The following is a 19,150-nucleotide window of genomic DNA, read 5'->3' as shown; positions in this document are numbered from 1 at the left end:
CAGATGAGCTTCCGGGCTAAATAGAGTCCTCCGACAGCTTTAACAGGGATCCTGACCTCCTACCTCGTCCCTGAGCTGGCCAGCAGCTGCTGACAAGCCTCATGATGCATCCTCAACCGTGTTTTAGTGCAGAAGGCTGATTAGTTCCAAGCTGCCTGATCTGTGTGTGAGGGAAGTGAAGAATCAAGGAGAAATGTTTTCCAACGAGAAAATAACAAAACCTAAGGCTATCTAACGCTACACAATGAAAATAAAAATAAGAAAAGGCTACACTAATCTAATTTGAAGAGTCCAGCTTGCTCTCCAAGGACTGGATCTCCTCAATGCATCTTTTTAGGGCAACTTGAGTTTTTCAAACTGAACTCCAAAGAGAGCAGGAGGCATGGCTACACTAAAGATTTAAACTCAGTCCTTGGGCAGCAAGCTGAAGTCAACCCATACTTGGACACTCCAAGCAGCGTCTAGGAAAACAGGAGGGAGCACTGAAGAGAAACTGAGCACAGCCACCAGTGCGTCCACAGGGGGCAATTTCAGTAATTCCTCCAAACTAGCATCCACCGTATACAGTTTCCTGTCACTACCACTGGGGGTGGCAAGGGTGCCTGGTTGCGCCCATTGTTCCTGTACATTAAGGAATAACTTAGGAATGGGAACAATTTCTTGAGCCTGAACAGATTCCTTGAACAGGCCCTCACTGAGGTCCAAGGGATCAGGGGCCGCCTGGTCTGGGATAGAAGAACCCAAATGGATAGAAGCTTTAGCCTTATTCAAGATAGTCTTGAAATTAGTATGCTTAAACAAACCGGTAAAGACGGGCTTATCAGGAACCGCAGACTCATCCCCTGAGAAATCTGGCTCAGGGTTGGGCAAGATGTCCTCGTCTCAATTAGAATCCTCACTGTCCAGAGAGGAATGGGGAGAGGAAGGCCTCTGGACTTGTGGAACCTCCTTGGGAGGGACTGAGGCCTGTGTGTGGTGGGTCCTGCATGGGTGCTTGGTCCGCTCGTGCAACCTAGCCACAATCCCCTGTGAAATGGCCCTGGCAATGACGCCCTGCATTTCAATAGAGAGAGCATTTCAGCCCCCGATCCTCCGCAGGGCCGTCCCTGATGGATGGTTGATCCAGTGGGAGCTGCGGGGCCAGATGACCTGGGGATGCCGATTCCTCCTCCCCTTCAGATGGGTAGTCAAAAAGGTCCGCATGGTCGGCCATTGAGGGCCCTGGGGAGCCTGAGGAACCTATCACAGCCAGGGAAACCTCAGGGAGAACTCCTGTCCCTCCCCCACTCTCTGAAATGGGAGGCTTGTGCCCAGTCTGGGGAAGGGATCCCTGGGAGGAGTCTGCTTGGAGACCTGGGCCTGTTGCTTGGCCTTGGTGAGTTGCTTCTCCAAGGCCTTCTGGCGACGGGCATCTCTATCCAAGTCCATCCCTTGCTACTTACTTTGTCTGGCATAGGGCTTGTTCCCCTTTAGGGCCTCCCTGGCTGCCTTGCCAGCCTGTCTGGAGAATGCCCTGCTGGTAGAGGGGCCTGGTTGATCAATATCCCCAGGGGCTTGATCTGCCATTGCAGTAATCTGAAAGGTACTTGAATGTAACAGGGGCCTCTGCACTCACCACTTTAGCGAACCTGGATCAAAGACACTAGCGCTCCCAAGGTGGAGATTCTGAGGGCATCAGCCGGATGAATCCGAAGGAGGCAGAGGCCGGCAGACTACAGGCACGAGCTAAGCGCTCCCAGCACCAGCACAGATCGGAGAGATAACAAGACTGACCACCGAGGCCAAAAAACTCCTGAGCCGCAATTACTGTGGAACACAGTCCCAAGGGAAAAGACCCCGACAGGTGGCCTGACAGGAGATCTGTAGCAGCGATCTGCGGAGAGCAGGGCAAAACAGCACCAGCAGGCAAGAAACCGCAGGAAAAATGCAAAAACAAAATGGCGGCCGTGATGAAAAAGGCAATCAAAATGGCCACCGGAACTTTAAAATGATGCCTGCCGAGGCTCCGCATCAGCTGCGGTCAGAGACAATGGAAAGCCACAGCCAACGAGCACGGTCAGAGACAACGGAAAGCCACAACCGGGAATTGATCGCAGAGGGCGCACAATCTCCGACCCATGCCTCCACGGGCGGTTGCCTCTGACCCCCGCGACGCCTGACTGAGCCCGCGACGCCCGAGTGGGCCCAGGACACCGTGGAGGCCACTAACAGTGAGATAAAGAGGGAAAGAAAAAGGGGAAATTCTTATCACCACACCTACTCTCTAGGGAAGGAAAAACTGTTATTAACTAAAGAAAAATAAAAAAGGAGAGTCCAAGCAATCTGCAAAAGACTGAAACGCGTCCACTGGGCTTTGACTGAATTGAAAAACTGGCAGTCAAGGCAACACTAGAAGTGTGGCTAAAGTTTCAATTCAGTCCTAGGCAGATTAGCCGAGTTAAACCCATGCTTGGACTCTCCAAGCAGCACACAAGAAAACGGAGGACTTCCGGGAGGGCGGGGGAGGCCTTTTTTTGCTCTCTCCAGACTCCGAGAAAGCCGTGAGTGCATGTATGGGGCAGGGGAGATCACACGTGCATGCACAAGGGGCATGGCAGCAGGGAGGCTTTAAATTATGGATTTGGGCATGCGAGTGCATGCGATAGCGTGCACGTGCGTGCTTTTGGCATCCAAGGCAAAAAAGGTTCACCATCACTGGCCTATGGTATACACCTATGGCAATGTCATATGGCAGTGTTAGATATCAATGATATTCCATTTGTTGGTCATTTCTTGTGTAAATAAGAAATTGTTGAAATAAACAATTTCCCAGCCTTAACCAGGCTACAAATATCTTTCTTTGAAGCTCATTACTTTGTATTCCCATAGCAACGTTCAAATGCCAAATATAACTTAGAGGTTTAGAGGTTTATTTGCATTTGTAGGCCGCCCTTTTCCCTGAGGGGACTCAGGGCGGCGCACAGAAAACCAGGGAAGGGGGGATACAACGTTGAGACAACAACACATAATAAAATAATGAGCAACATGCATACAACATTCGGGCGGGGTAGCAATCCTTATCCCCAGGCCTGACGGGCGAGCCAGTTCTTCAAGGCTGTGCGGAAGGCCTGGACGGTGGGGAGGGTACGAATCTCTACGGGGAGCTCGTTCCAAAGGGTCGGGGCCACTGCTGAAAAGGCCCTCCTCCTTGTAGTTGCCAGCCGACACTGGCTGGCCGATGGAATGCGGAGGAGGCCTAATCTATGAGATCGTATAGGTCGTAGGGAGGTAATTGGCAGAAGGCGGTCTCTCAGGTATCCAGATCCACTGCCATGTAGGGCTTTATGGGTGATCAATAGCACCTTGAAGCGCATCCGGAGATCGACAGGTAGCCAGCGCAGCTCGCGGAGGATAGGTGTAATGCGGGTGAATCGGGGTGCACCCGCAATCACTCGCGCGGCTGCGTTCTGTACTAGCTGAAGTCGCCGGATGCTCCTCAAGGGCAGCCCCATGTAGAGCACGTTGCAGTATTCCAGCCTAGAGGTCACAAGGGCCCGAGTGACTGTTGTGAGGGCCTCCCGATTCAGGTAGGGTCGCAACTGGCGCACCAGGCGTACCTGGGCGAATGCCCCCCTGGTCACAGCCGCTATATGGTGGTCGAATGACAGCTGTGGATCCAGGAGGACTCCCAAGTTGCGAACCCTCTCTGAGGGGTGTAAAATTTGACCCCCCAGCCTGAGTGTTGGATTATTGGCCAAATTTTTGGGAGGAAAACACAACAGCCACTCGGTCTTTTCTGGGTTGAGCACGAGCTTGTTAATCCTCATCCAGTCCATGACGGCTTCAAGCCCCCGGCCCATCACGTCAACCGCTTCATTGATTTGGCACGGGGCGGACAGATACAATTGAGTATCGTCCGCATATTGATGGTGTCTGATCCCGTGCCTGCGGATGATCTCTCCCAGCGGTTTCATGTAGATGTTGAATAGTAGGGGGGATAAGACCGAACCCTGCGGCACCCCATATTTTAGGGGCCTTGGGGACGATCTCTGCCCTCCCACTAACACCGACTGCGACCTGTCCGAGAGGTAGGAGGAGAACCACCGTAACACGGTGCCTCCCACTCCCACCTCCCGCAGTCGTCGCAGAAGGATACCATGGTCGATGGTATCGAAAGCCGCTGAGAGGTCGAGGAGGACCAGGATGGAGGAATGTCCTTCATCTCTGGCTCTCCAAAGATCATCCATCAATGCGACCAAAGCGGTTTCTGTGCTGTAACCGGGTCTGAAGCCAGACTGGAAGGGGTCTAGATAATTTGCTTCCTCCAAGGACCGTTGGAGCTGGAAGGCCACCACCTTCTCAACAACCTTCCCCAGAAAGGGGAGGTTGGAGACCGGGCGATAGTTGTTAAGAACAGCTGGATCCAAGGATGGTTTCTTCAGGAGGGGTCTCACCACCGCCGCTTTCAGTGCGGCGGGGAAGTTCCCCTCCCGAAGGGAGGCGGTTACAACCGCCTGGATCCAGCCTCGTGTCACCTCACTGCAGTTAGAGACCAACCATGAGGGACACGGATCCAGGACACAGGTGGAGGAACTTACAGCTCTCATGGCCTTGTCCACATCCCCGGGGGTAACTTCCTGAAACTCAACCCAGAGCTGTTCTACTTGGTCCCCCTGTGCCTCGGCTGGAACTGCAGGTGTGGAGTCCAAGTCCGCCCGAAACCGAGCAATTTTGTCCGCTAAGAATTGGGCATATTCTTCAGCTCTGCCCTGCAGGGGTTCCCCCGTCTCCCTTTTATTCAACAGGGAGCGGGTTATCCTAAACAGGGCAGCTGGACGAGACTCAGCGGATGCAACCAGGGAGGCTATGTGTGATCTTTTAGCTGTCCTAAGTGCCCTAGTATATTCCCTGGTGCAGGTGGTTACCATTGCTCGGTTCGATGCGGACTTATCGGACCTCCAACGGTGCTCTAGGCATCTCCTCCGGCGCTTCATCTCCCGGAGTTCCTCGGTGAACCAAGGGGGTCTCCGGGATCCGCCGCCTCGGAGGAGCCGCAGTGGCGCAATCCGGTCGAGGGCCTCTGATGCTGCCAAGTGCCACGCAGCAGCCAGAGTCTCCGCCGGACTGTGGGCGAAAGTGTCAGGAATAACCCCAAGCTCTGTCTGGAACCTTGCTGGCTCCATAAGGCGCCTGGGGCGGAACCACCTGGTCGGTTCCTCCTCCCTACAGTGGGGGTTTGGCCTCCGGAAGTCGAGCCTCAGTAGGCAATGGTCTGACCACGACAGGGGTATGATGTCACTCCCCCTCAGACCAAGATCACACATCCACTGCTCCGAGAGAAATACAAGGTCAAGCATGTGTCCCGCTGAATGGGTTGGGCCTCGAATTACTTGGGTCAAGCCCATGGCTGTCATGGAAGCCATGAACTCCTGCGCCCCATCAGAGTTTTCACCGAGCGACGGCAAATTAAAGTCCCCCAGGACCATCAACCTAGGGAATTCAATTGCCAGCTCGGCTACCGACTCGAGGAGCGAGGGGAGGGCTGCTGCAACGCTGTTGGGAGGCAGGTACGTTAGCAGCAGACCCACTTGACCCTTGAGGTCCAACTTTAACAGCAAAGACTCACACCCGACAATCTCCGGAGCAGGGACCCTACGAGGAACTAACGACTCCCGGATAACGGCGGCCACACCCCCACCCCTTCCCTGAGCTCTCGGCTGATGCAGCACCTGAAATCCTGCTGGGCACAGCTCTACAAGGGGGACTCCTCCCTCTGGGCCCAGCCAGGTCTCAGTAATACATGCCAGGTCTGCCCTCTCGTCTTCAATTAAGTCCCGGACGAGAGGAGCTTTATGTACAACAGACCTGGCATTTAGCGACAACAGCCTGAGGCCAGGGTCCTGACTACTTGCGCCATCTGGTCTTGGAGTGGGACTCATAGGGCCGGAAGGAGGGATCTCTGTAATATAGCGAACCCTCCTTCCCCGGTAATGGCTTGCCCTAAAGTCCCCGCCGTATCTGCCTCTCCCTGTTACGACCGCAATACCCCGACCCTCTCCCGTGTCTCTGGTCCCCTCACCCACCCCCATAGCCCCCGCAACTCCCGGCAGGTCCTCCGAAGCACGCATACTCATGCACTCTCCCAAGCAGTCCCCACGTAAAGAGTTAAAAACACAAAATTACAACAATATAATCATAAAAGTGGGACATTCATTCATCTCAAGCATACCTCATGCATAACCCATACAAAGGAAGAAGAGAAAGATAAAAGAGAAGTAAGAAATTATAGGTTGCGCAAGTTAATTAATTTAAAGTGCGAATAGTCCTGGGAAGGTCCAAAAGAGTCCAAGGTGGTTAAGGAATAGAGATAGAGAGGGTCTTCTATATGTTGTAAATACCCCCACTCGTCCAGTAGTGGTGCTATCTGTGGTAGCAGGTCCAAGGCGGCATCAGACCACATTGGCCTTGGCAGATGGAAATGTAGATAATGGGACAGGTGAAAATATAGCCCAAAAGGTCCAAAGGACACATTCCAAGAGGAGTCTAATTTTAGCCTGCAGAGGGCCCTGCGATGACAGCAGCCCGATGGAGGGGCGAATGTCCCAGCAGGGGAGGCCAAGCCGAAGGGAAAAGAATGGGGTTGCAGCAGCGGCAGATAAGGACCGCCTCCCATTCTTTCCCAATGATGTCTCAGGCTAACCGCCTTCTCCCTGGGGCGATAGATAATCCAATACAGTCCACAGCAACCAAAAGTACAGACGAGGCAAAGAGTAACAAAGAGAGGGGGGGGATTCTTTCAGCCAGCAGGAGGAGGAGAGTCTAGGCTCTCTCAAGTCCACCGGGTCACAACGAATCCCAAACAATACTCCAGACCGAGGTTGCCCAGTGTCTCCAGCCGAAGTGGGTCGCAGCGCCTTCCACGCGGCCCCCGGGCAGTGTTTTTAAATGCCTCTCCAACTCAGCTGGGCCGCGGCGTCTTCCGAGCACCCCCGAACGGTGTTTGGCGTCGGCGCTCTTTGCAAGGCAAAAGGCAGCCTCGGAGAACAAGATCTCTCCTGTCCGCTGCCAGCAAGCCTCCGGCGATCGATTCATGCCCTGTATAATCCTTCTCTCCAGCCTCCAAACGGTGCCCGGACGGCGTTTTCGATGTCTTTCTAATCAGCTGGGCTGCGGCGTCCTGATCAGCTGGGCCGCGGCGTCTTCCGGGCGCCTCCAAGCGGCGCCGGCGTTTTTTCGTAGAGGCAGCCCTGGAGAGCGAAGTCTCTCCACTCTGCTGCCAGCACCGGATCCTCCAAGAAATCGCCCGTGCCCTGATCTCTCTCCGGCACAATTTCAGAGGGCGAAGTCTCCTTCTTTTAGCTGTTCTTCCCGTGTAAACGCCGGAGCGAAAAACCCGGCAGCCATATTCCTTCGCACATGCGCACTTGTATTTTAATTGTGGGGTGTGTATGAGGAGAGTGCCTGTTTGTTGTGTATGGTATGACTGGGTGTGCGACCTGGAGCCCCCTCCACTGAGTGCAGACGCAAAAGTGGATGGGGGCCCAGATTCGCCCCCCCCCCCATCCTGAGATGAATGATGTTGGGAAGAATGGAGGCCATGGGAGGGGGATGGGGGTCTACAGGGATGGGGGAGGGTCGGAGCATTCCAGTTACGACCGGGAGGGGCAGATATGACAGGAGCTGTAGGGCTGGCCATTACCGGGGAAGAAGGACTCGCTACATCACAGCGATTCCTTGTTCCGGCCCTGCTGGCTCAACTCAAGAGCCTGGTGGCAGGGGAGATCAAGGTCCTGGTCTCAGTTGCTGCTGCTAAATGCCAGGTCTGTAGTAAACAAAGCTCTCTTCATCCGGGACTTAATATTAGACGGGAAGGCAGACCTGGCATGTATAACTGAAACCTGACTGGGCCAAGAGGGAGGAGTCCCCCTCTCAGAAATGTGCCCAGATGGGTTCCAGGTGCTCTACCAACCGCGACACCAGAGAAAGGGGTGGGGGAGTGGCAGTTATTATCCGAAGGTCATTAGCTCCTCGCAGGATCCCTGCCCCAGAGATTGTGGGGTGTGAGTCTCTCCTCTTGAAGTTGGACCTAGGGGTTCAATTGGGCTTGTTTCTGACGTACCTACCTCCCAGCTGCGTCACAACAGCCCTGTCTGCACTCCTAGAGGCAGTAGCCTGGCTGGCGGTGGAGTTCCCCAGGCTAATGGTGCTGGGGACTTTAACTTGCCATCCCTAGGTGAACACTCTGATGGGGCGCAGGAGTTCATGGCTTCCATGACAACCATGGACTTGACCCAAGTAGTTCAGGGTCCAACTCATAGAGCGGGACACACACTCGACCTTGCATTTCTCTCGGGGCAGTGGAGACATGATGTTGAATTAAGGGGAATAGAGATCTCGCCCTTGTCATGGTCAGATGACTTCCTGCTGAGGCTCGACTTTGGGATGCTACTCCCCCATTGCAGGAAGGTGGAGCCGATTAAGTGGTTCCGCCCCAGGCACCTGATGGACACGGAAGGATTTCAGAAGGAGTTTGGAGGGATACCTGACTCCCTTGCCCACAATCCGACAGAGTCCTTGGTCGCGGCCTGGAATGCTGCGGCGGCTGAGGCACTAGATCGGATTGCGCCTTTGCGGCCTCTCCGCAGCAGTGGATCCACGAGGGCACCTTGGTTTACCGAGGAACTCCAGGAGATGAAGCGCCAAAAGAGACGCCTAGAGCGACGCTGGAGGACTAGTAACTCCAAATCTGACCGAACACTATTAAGAGCCTTTATTAGGAATTATTTAGTGGCGATATGGGCGGCAAAATGTGCACATTTTGCCGCTCTTATTGAATCCGCGGAATCTCGCCCAGCCGCCCTGTTTAGGGTGACCCGCTCCCTCCTGAAAGGTGAGGAAGCGAGGGAGCCCCTGCAGGGAAGAGCTGAGGAGTTTGTTCAGTTTCTGTCGGATAAAATCACTCAGATTCGGACAGACCTGGACTCTACTTGGGCAGCACCAGCTGAGATGCCGAGGGAGTGTCTTAGTCAGATTTGCTGGGATGAGTTCGAGTTTGTCACCCCTGAGGAAGTGGACAAGGCCATGGGAGCGATAAGTGCCTCCACCTGCTTACTGGACCTGTGCCCCTCCTGGCTGGTCTCGACCAGCAGGGAGGTAACACGAGGCTGGCTCCAGATGATTACGAATGCATCTTTACAGAGGGGTCTTTCCCACAACCATTAAAGGAAGCGGTGGTAAGGCCCCTCCTTAAGAAGCCTTCTCTGGACCCAGCTATTCTTAACTATCGTCCTGTCTCCAACCATCCTTTTTTGGAAAAGGTTGTTGAGAAGGTGGTGGCACTTCAACTCCGACGGACCTTGAATGAAGCAGATTATCTAGACTCCTTTCAGTCTGGTTTCAGGCCTGGGTACAGCACAGAAACCGCTTTGGTCGCATTGACCGATGATCTTTGGCAGGCCATGGATAGAGGACTCTCAGCGGCCTTCGATACCATCGACCATGGTATCCTTCTGTGACGGTTGGAGGAGGTGGAAGTGAGAGGCACCGTTTTAAGGTGGGTCTCCTCTTACCTCTCTGACAGGTCACAGTCGGTGTTGGTCGGGGGACATAGGTCAACCCCTAGGCCCCTTAAATGTGGTGTTCTGCAGGGCTCGGTCTTGTCCCCCCTTCTATTTAACATCTACATGAAGCCGCTGGGCGAGATCATTCGACAGCACGGGGTTAAGTATCATCAGTATGCTGATGATACACAATTGTACCTCTCTGCCCGTGCCAGCTCAGTGTAGTGGTGGATGTGATGTGCCGATGCCTGGAAGCTGTCAGGATCTGGATAGGGGTGAACAAACTCGTACTCAATCCCGGCAAGACTGAGTGGCTGTGGATGTTGCCCCCGAAGGACAGTCCAGACAGTCCATTCTTGATCCTGGGGGGTGAAAACTTACACCCCTCAGAGCAGGCCCGCAATTTGGGAGTCCTCCTGGATTCACAGCTGACACTGGAACACCATTTGTCGGCTGGGACCAGGGGGAGCTTTTGCCCAGGTTCGCCTGGTGCATCAATTGCGGCCCTACTTGGATCGGGAGGCACTCCAAACGGTAACTCACACCCTAGTCACCTCAAGGCTGGATTACTGCAAAGCGCTCTACATGGGGCTACCCTTGAAAAGTGTTCGGAGACTGCAATTAGTCCAGAATGCAGCCGCACGAGCGATATTGGGTGTACCTAGGTACACCCACGTTACACCTATCCTCCGCGAGCTGCACTGGCTACCTATTGCTCTCCGGACGCAATTCAAGGTGTTGGTTATTACCTTTAAAGCCCTACATGGCTTAGGGCCAGCATATCTGCGAGATCGCCTACTGCCACATTCCTCCCAACAGCCGGTGAGATCCCACAGGGTGGGCCTCCTTCAGATGCCATCAGCCAGACAATGCCAGCTGGCGGCTCCCCGGAGGAGAGCCTTCTCTGTGGCTGCTCCGACCCTTTGGAACGAGCTACCCCCAGAAATCCGGACCTTGCCCACTCTCATGGCCTTAAGAAAAACTGTTAAAACCTGGCTATTCCGGCAGGCCTGGGGCTGTTGACCTCATTGTTGAGGTCCAGCCCTGATCGTAACGAATGTATGCGTGTTGATTTTAACCTGTTTTTATTTTCATTTTTTATTATTTCTTTTTTTTTCTTTTGTTGTAAGCCGCCCGGAGTCCTCTGGGATTGGGCGGCCTATAAATCGATTAAATAAATAAACAAACAAACAAACAAACAAATAACTTCACTGTAGAAATAGAACTGACTTTAATAATGGTTAAAAAAATTAAAATTTAGAAGAAAGGGTAAAATAAAAAATTATTAGAACATTTTGCTATTCTCATCAAATAATTATCCACAATGCTCTAAAAAAGATTTGGTTGAAACATAAAATGAGTTTCTAGTGTTCAGTTTTCACTAATTTTCATGTTATTTTTTTAATTACCATGAAAATATAAGCTAGAAGTTCTGCATTTTTAAAGCACTACTAGGAGGAAACAAACTATAATAATTTAAATTCCCAGCTGACAGCTACTCTAACTCCAAATTTGGTAACATGCTATTTTAATCTACGTGGGTCAACACTGGCATGGGATTAAACCCCAAAAAATTAACATTTCAGTTCAAGGGATAGAGACTGAAATTGCTGATATAACTTTCTCTAGTGCAAAATTTCAAAAGAATAGTATCAACATATTGAAAACTCAAATCGGTGAGATTCTTAGAAAGGATTATTACAGAATGTTGTCCTCTAACTATTGCAAATTATCATAAAAATACAGTAACAATTTTTTTAATTGCCTGATTGCTCTCACAAATTTGCAAAATGTAAGGTTCAATGTTGAAATCTGCACTACCTTTTCCAGAGTCCCCAAGTACTTATGTACAATATTGTAATCCTATCTAACTTTTCATTCCTCTCCCAGAGGTTATCTGTATGTTCAATCCATATTAAGCTATGTGGGGAGACTATTTCCTTCAAATCCCAGAAATGAATGAATCTATCAATTCTAATATTTGTCCTGCATTTTACAGCATTTTGTTTTATCTTGCTGTCATATCAGTTTATTTTTCTTATTTTATATTCTTACTAGCATTTGTGAATATTAACATTTTATACAGGCTACATTACAAGGTTATATTTATACATTTGGAATACAAGAAAAAAAAACAGGAGTCAGACATTTTACACAGGTGTCATTTTTTGTTATCATCTTACTCCCAGGATTTCCAAAGATTCACATATAGATTCACCAACTTCATTCTCAAAGTCCTATCCTCTTTGTAATTTTTCTTGTCATTTATTATCTGAATAAATACTACATAGCAATAATGCTGCTTCTAAAAATAAACACATTAGGCTACAAGTGTACTCAACAGTTCTCAGTCCACAGCTACAATCCTCACATCTTTCTATTTAATCAATCTTAATATAAAGCTTGAGCATCAATCTTAAATGGTTATGAATACAACTTCAAAAACTTTCAATTTCTCTTCCCCTGAAAAAATATAGTACGTATTACTAACATATGAAGAAATTAAAAAAGTAAATTGTACACAGATTAGATAATCAGAAATCCAGTACAGTGTGTGTAAATATATATATATATATACTTACATTTGGTTAAAAAGGTGTCTATGTTTTTATTTTTCCTCAAAGCAGGAAAATCCAAATCGTATACCAAGGCATCTAATCCATCCTGAAGAATAAAATAAATATTTTTTTAAAAACACTAATGACTATCCCAAAAAACAGTATTAGTTTTTTTGTATTACATCTCAAACATAAATGTGCTTATTTAATCATGCTCTAAACTAAATATTTTAACATACTGTATTTTTCGGAGTATAAGACGCACCTTTTTCCCTCAAAAGAGAGGGTGAAAATCTGGGTGTGTCTTATACATTGAATACAGCAATTTTTTGCCTCCTGAAACCCTGCCCCCTTTGCAAAAATGGCTGTGCATAGACTTTAGGGAGCTTCCAGAGTGCCTCTGGGGGCTGGAGAAGGCAGAAATGGGTGAAAACAGGCCATTTTTGCTTGTTTTTGCTCACCCCACCCCCAGCACCCAGGAGCACTCTACAAGCCTCCTAAAGACTATGCATGCTCTTTTTTTTTTTTGACAAAAAAAACCCGGGCCTGTTTTCACAAAAAAACGGGGCATTTTGGGGAGGTCTGCAGAGTGCAAAAACTTTTTTTTAAAAATTGCCTCTTCAAAATCTTGGTGGGTCTTATACTCCAGTGCGTCTTATACTCCGAAAAATACAGTAGTTTTAGTCTAAATTCTTACATGTTTTAGATGTAAGAATTCATATTAAAACCTATATGTATGCATAAAAAAATGTTTTAATCCCTAGCACTCATTCATTTTAATAGTGAAACATTAAAAATTATAACCAACTAGAAGTTAAATGACTCATGAAATAAAAAATCTTGATAATTCTTCTAAAGAAAATGATATGAGGACCCAAAGCAATTTCCAAGGAAGTATATTTTATAGTTTACCAAGTGCAGCCCTCTCCTGTGAGTACTTATCAACAGAACTCTAAAAATAGGAACATCTTAAGAATCACTTCTTCCACAAGACATAATGCTTACACAAATTTATAAAAGGATCATGCCAATAGTGCAATAAAACATATTCTAATATTAATTTGGACACGAGCATCAACAAAAAAGTCATTACTTCAAGGAGGAGCATTATTTATTATTTTGACTGATTTTATTTTGAACAATTTCAGAAAAATCTAAGGCTGTCAACCTTGAGTTGGTGAGAATCAAACTGCCGCTCCTTAAGTGAAGCCTCATGTAAAATATTGCAACAGATCAATTAGGCTATTAACTACGGTATGAGTAGTAATAGGTCTCTCATGCTAATATGGCATATTCTACTGGTTTGGGAATCATCACATATGGCATACTAAACAATATTTCTCTTAATGCCATTGATTCAAAATCTAGACATGAACAAAGGTAACTTAAAATAAGAAAAGAATAAGATAAGAAAAATCAAATACAAGAATGTTTTCTAAGATAAATAGCTTTATGAAATAGATATAAACATCACAAATACAATAAAAATAACTTATAAAATGTTTTGTTCTTAATAACAAAAGTGAAATTTTAGTAAAACTGAATTTAATTATTTCAATTCAGCTTTTTGATGTTTTGTGTTCTCTCTCTCTCTCTCTCTCTCTCACACACACACACACACACACACACACACACACACAGACACACACTGGTAAAACTTGGAAGGGCGCAAAAACAGTTATACTCTTTTGGAAGACTGGCTCTATTCCAAGCAAAAATGTCCTTTCATCTTTTCCTTTTTTGGGCAGACTAGATTTTGTAAAACATGCAGAGATAGCTTCTGATCCATTATTTCACTTAAATATAACCAGTTGTTTTCTTCCAAACTGTTTTAAGAATAAATGTGCCTTTTGTATATTTGTTTAATGTTTAAAAACCATGCATCAGAAAGTACATTTTCAGTTTAGTGGTTGCTCAAATAACAATTACCTATCTATTGAAACAGTATTCTTGGTTTGATTAAGCATTAGGTCATAATTATTCTGATACAAACAGGTTTCAGAAAGAAGCAGAGCTTAAGCCTCAGAAGTACTGGTGCCAAAAGCTGATTTTCTGTAAGAGACCATCATACCATCATACAAAGAACACTCTTTCTAATTTATAATTGTCAGTAGTATTTCTAGTTTCTGAGTAGTTTGCCAATCTAATTTTGCCTCTAATTTCTCTCAAAGAAGTAAATATGAATGAATCTCCTAGAACATAAAGAATACCATATGGAGCTCCACTACTGTCTTCCTTGGAATTTCTATTATTTTCTGAAACTAGATTAAATATTCAGAGAATGTGATTTCAATGTCTTAATTTGATATAGAAATTAATATTCTTAGAATAGCTAACTTGTTCACTAAAGTTATTCAATAAAGACTTCCCAGGGGGAAATAATCCCCTTTTTACTTTGAAACCTCCAACAGCAAAAAATGCTGAAGAAAATTTATCTACTTTTTATACTATTTTAACACAATTCTACTTAATTAACTGCAGTCACTCTGGACTCTGAACATAATTTAAGAAATAACATGAGGTAAGCAATTGGGTGCTGACTCTTTCTTCTGATGCAAATTCAGCTGTACTCCCCCCCCCCCATGAAAAAAGTGGTAAACTCTATTGCTACTGCCTGTTATAGGAAGAAGGTTTGAAATGAGCAATGAAGAGGAAAAATTGAGAGCAAGGCAGGGAAATGAAGATTATGTGATAAAATGGGAGAAAGCAAAGAAATCTACTGAAGTGGAATCAAGAAGGTAACTTAAACAGCAGAAGGCTCACCAAACAGATTACAGTTAGCAAAGAGAATTAAGAGTGGAGCAATATGAAAGAATTTTCCATTGATTTTGTTTGTCTGAAGCTTCTGGAAAAGTCATACACACACACAAAAGCACACACGTGTTGCAATATTTTTGGGGAGGGCTTATTTTAGCACAAGCGCTCAAAAGCTCGATTGAGCTTATTATCCAGGGAGCTCTTTTGGGGGAAACATGATATATATAAAATGCCTACACAAGATATTGCATTTTTCAGATATAAGACGCACCTTCCCCCCCCCCAAATGAGCGTGGAAATGTTGGTGCATCTTATACACCAAATACAGCCATTTTTGGCCTCCTGAAGCCCCGCCCCCGCATTTGATTTTTGCGAAAAATGGGCACCTTTTTGCAAAAACTGAGCATTTTTTGCCTTCCCTCAGCCCCCAGCAACACACTGTAGGCTTCAGCAACTGGGGGCGTTTTTGCCTTGCCCCAGCCCTGCTAAAGCCTGCAGAGTGCTTCTGGGGGCTGAGGGAAGACAAAAACTTTTTTTTCTTACTTACCTCTTCGAAATCTTGGTGTGTCTTATACACCGGTGTGTCTTATAGTCCGAAAAATACAGTACCCCTTTCTGAGCTGTTTTTCTCTGCACCACAATGCTTCTTTAAAAAGCATAACTACAGGTTAACAAACCTAGTCTGTAACTTTGATTGATTAGAACCCTCTAGTTGCTGCTACGTAATACTGACAAGATTCTAATAACACTAAAGACTTTGGTTTGTTTTTTAAGCAACTTGCAACAATGCACATTCCTTTTAAAGTGTATACCCCGTTGTGTGCCTGCTTATTCTCGTCATCCTTTTTCTCCAGTGAGTGTAAATACAAACATTTTCTTCTTGTTGTTCATATGCAAAATAATTTTAACTTTAAAAATTAAATTAGTTTGAATTAATTTAAATTATTTTAAAATTGATCTTATAGTAACAGTTATTCGTACTTTACTCCTGGAATATTGAAAGTATCTTTATATAACACCTTGTGATTCAAAGACTTCATTGACTGAATTTTCTTTTGTAGTTTTATATTTCACTGTCCTTCATTCTATTGTTATCACTCTGACATTTTGATTTGAAATAATGTTGCTTGGTAACAAGTAAAAACATTGTGTGCCGTAAAATTATAACTAGAACTTTTTCTTTGGACTAATGAACTTTAAATGAATGTTAAAATTAAGAACACACAAAAATGGCAACAGTATTATGTATTTATGAATATTGTGCCAATTAAATATATGCACATAAAGTTCTACATAGGTTTGGAGATTTACAAGTAGTACAATAAATATACCATTTAATTTCAGCATTCAGTTTTATTAGTACATAATTGAATAATCTGGGCGTTAATATCATTTATAGCTTTATACTTTTAAGATTATACTAAAATATATCAGAATAGAAATATAGCTAGTAGATGAGAAAAATTACTCTTAAGTAAATGCCATGTGATTTGTGTAATTTGTTTCATTGAAAATATGCAGGAATGATCTTGAAGAAATATGGCATATATTTGTTCTTTTTATCAGACTATTTGACAGAATTGTACTGCTTTACTCGGTAATCTTTAGTTGAAGACAATAGATATATTGTTTTAGAGGGATATAACTGACATATTTGGAATTTTGATAAGATATCATAGGCACAGTCACAAAATGGTTGCTTTGATGTTTGTGACCAGTCATAATAACCATCTCACAGAAACTGGTAACACTAGAATACAAGTATTCTGCCCCTGAATTTGAATGTGAGAGAAAGGCAAAACCGCTAAATAAGAAACTATACTTTTGAATTAAAGTTTCAGACTCATTCAGGATCATTCCTCCTAAAGTTTGTTCTCTTACCCACACGGGCAGCACACAACTGAGCTCAGTCATTCATTTTTCTTTTAAGATTCCCTCTCCATTCACCCCAAACAAGATAGCCATTATTAGGAAAATGGCAGTTGGTCTTACCTGAACTGCTATTTTCGGGGCTGGGACAGGAGGCTCCAGTGGATGGTATTAACACGTCCAATTGGCCATGAGACTGGGATGAAGCTGAAGCCAAGCCTCTGTGCTCCATCCTTTATGTCCAGTTTCATCAAAGCAACCTCCCCCAAGACCTGAAAACAAGGCACAAAAGAGAACTCCCTCCACCCCAGCTAGACTAACTAACCTAGGGTGGGAACTGGAGCCTCCTGTCCCAGCCCCGAAAATAGCAGTTCAGGTAAGACCAACTGCCATTTTTTGGAGCGAGGGACAGGAGGCTCCAGTGGATGGGACCTACCAAAGCTAAGTCCCATGGGCAGGAAACTAACGATCTGCAATGACCTGCTGTAGCACCCTGCGCCCGAATGCCACATCAGCCGATGCGAACATGTCCAACCGGTAATACCGAATAAACAGGGATGGAGAAGCCCACGTAGCCGCTCTGCAAATGTCGCCTATTGGAACCTGGAAGGCCCAAGCCGCCAAGGTGGCAGCGCTCCTTGTCGAATGTGCCATAATACCAGCCGGCACAGGCAACTTTTGGGACTCATACGCCAGGGTAATAGCTAAGTGGATCCACTGGCTGATGGTGGAAGATGTCACCCTCTTACCCAGCAACAAAGGTTGGAAAGATAAGGAGGAGGCCGTCCGCTTCAAATAAATATGCAGGGCCCATCAGACAGCCAACCAATGCCACTACTGTTCATGTTCCCTAACCGGATCCGGACAAAAATCCGGAAGTACAACCTCCTGGGAACGATGGAAAATGGAATTCACCTTAGGCATAAAAACTGGATCTAACCTCAACACAACCCTGTTGCTGTGGAACATGCACAAATCCTCCCTGGAGGAAAGTGCTCCTAACTCTGACACTCACCTAGCCGACCTGATAGCCACTAAAAACACCACCTTAAGTGTTAGGAGCTTCAGGCTACGGCTCAAAGGGTTCAGCCATGAGAGCCTGCAATACGGTAGGGAGATTCCACGTGGGGAACCTATGGACCACTGGAGGGTGCAAGTTGGTGACCCCCGGAAGATGCCCCTTAACAACGGGTAGTTGGGTGAGGGCAACCAGGCCCTCGCCTGGGAGAACTGTAGCAAGGGCAACTAGCTGCCTACGCATAGTGCCCCAGGAGAGCCCCTTATCTAACCCGTCCTGGATGAAGTCCAGGACCTGTGGAACTGAGGCCCTGGTGGGCACCACCTGGTTCACCTGACACCAGGCCACGAAGGAAATCCAGGTGAAGTCATAGATCCTCGCAGTAGATTGTCTGTGCATGGCCTCTATGGTTCTAATCACTCACAGCAACAAGTGAGCTTCCCTCAGGTGCTCCCGCTCAATCTCCACACAGTTAATTGCAGCCAGTGTGGCTCTGGGTGCACTAGCTTCCCATGGTGCAACTCTATCTCCTCGTCCGGGATCCACCATGGAGGCCAGACTGACAGGGTCATGAGATCCACAAACCAGGCCCTCCTTGGCCAGTGAGGTGTCACCAGGATCAGCTTCTGAACTACCCTGGGAATGAGGGGGAGGGGAGGAAAAGCATACAGTAGCACGCCTGGCCACCTTGTGCAAAGGGCGTCGACCCCCTCTGTTCCCTGAGTTGGGAACCGAGAAAAGAACCAGGGAAGCTGGGCTTTGGCCAGCGTGGCGAAGAGGTCCACCAACGGTCATCCGAACTTCTGGCAGATGCTCTGAAACAGCTCCAGGGAGAGGCTCCACTCTCTGTTGTCCACTGTCTCTTGACTCAACCAGTCAGCCTGATGGTTGTCGATCCCCGTGATGTGCTCCGCCCGGATCGACCGCAGGTGTCTCTCTGCCCAGCTGCCCAGCAACATCGCCTTAACGTGCAGTGCCTTGGAACGTGTGCTGCCCTGCCGATTGATGCAGGTCTTGGCTACCACGTTGTTGGTGAGGACCAGGATGTGATGACCCTTGATGGCGGTCCGAAAGTGTCGAAGCGCCAGATGGATCACCCAGTTGATATTGTGTCAGACCTCCCGCCAGGACCACCGATCCTGCGCCAACTGAGATACCAGGGTCGCCCCCCAGCCGAACCAGACTGGCATCCATGGTGAATACGAGGCACTCCTGGTCCCTGAACTCGCACCCTGAGCAAGGCTGGGGACAGCCACCACTTGAGAGAGATCAGTACTTGAGGGGTGGCCTCGACCTTGGCCAGCAAGCTGCTGGTGTTGGCCCTCTGGAACGGCAGGAGTCATCACTTCAGAATCCTGGCGTGCAACTGTGCCCATGGTACTACCTCGATGCAGGATATGACTTTCCCA

The 19,150-nt window shown here is 47.3% G+C and overlaps 1 protein-coding gene across 3 annotated transcripts in view; it reads right to left on the bottom strand.

The window, feature by feature from the left end:
• The window catches only part of ROCK1 (Rho associated coiled-coil containing protein kinase 1), a 121,305-nt gene that overhangs the window by 72,846 nt on the left and 29,309 nt on the right, over nucleotides 1–19,150 (bottom strand). For all 3 annotated transcript variants that reach the window (XM_087707203.1, XM_087707204.1, XM_014067455.2), the window contains exon 2: nucleotides 12,122–12,203. In XM_087707203.1, coding sequence (XP_087563329.1) covers nucleotides 12,122–12,203 — 82 coding nt within the window. The remainder of the gene's footprint in view (nucleotides 1–12,121; nucleotides 12,204–19,150) is intronic.

Source organism: Thamnophis sirtalis, unplaced genomic scaffold (assembly GCF_051295495.1).
Source record: "Thamnophis sirtalis isolate CommonGarterSnake01/CBP01778 unplaced genomic scaffold, rThaSir2_p1.2 scaffold_2, whole genome shotgun sequence".
Classification (NCBI taxonomy): Eukaryota; Metazoa; Chordata; class Lepidosauria; order Squamata; family Natricidae; genus Thamnophis; species Thamnophis sirtalis.
The sequence above is the reverse complement of the archived record's forward strand: the minus strand, read 5'-3'. Positions and strand labels throughout refer to the sequence as shown.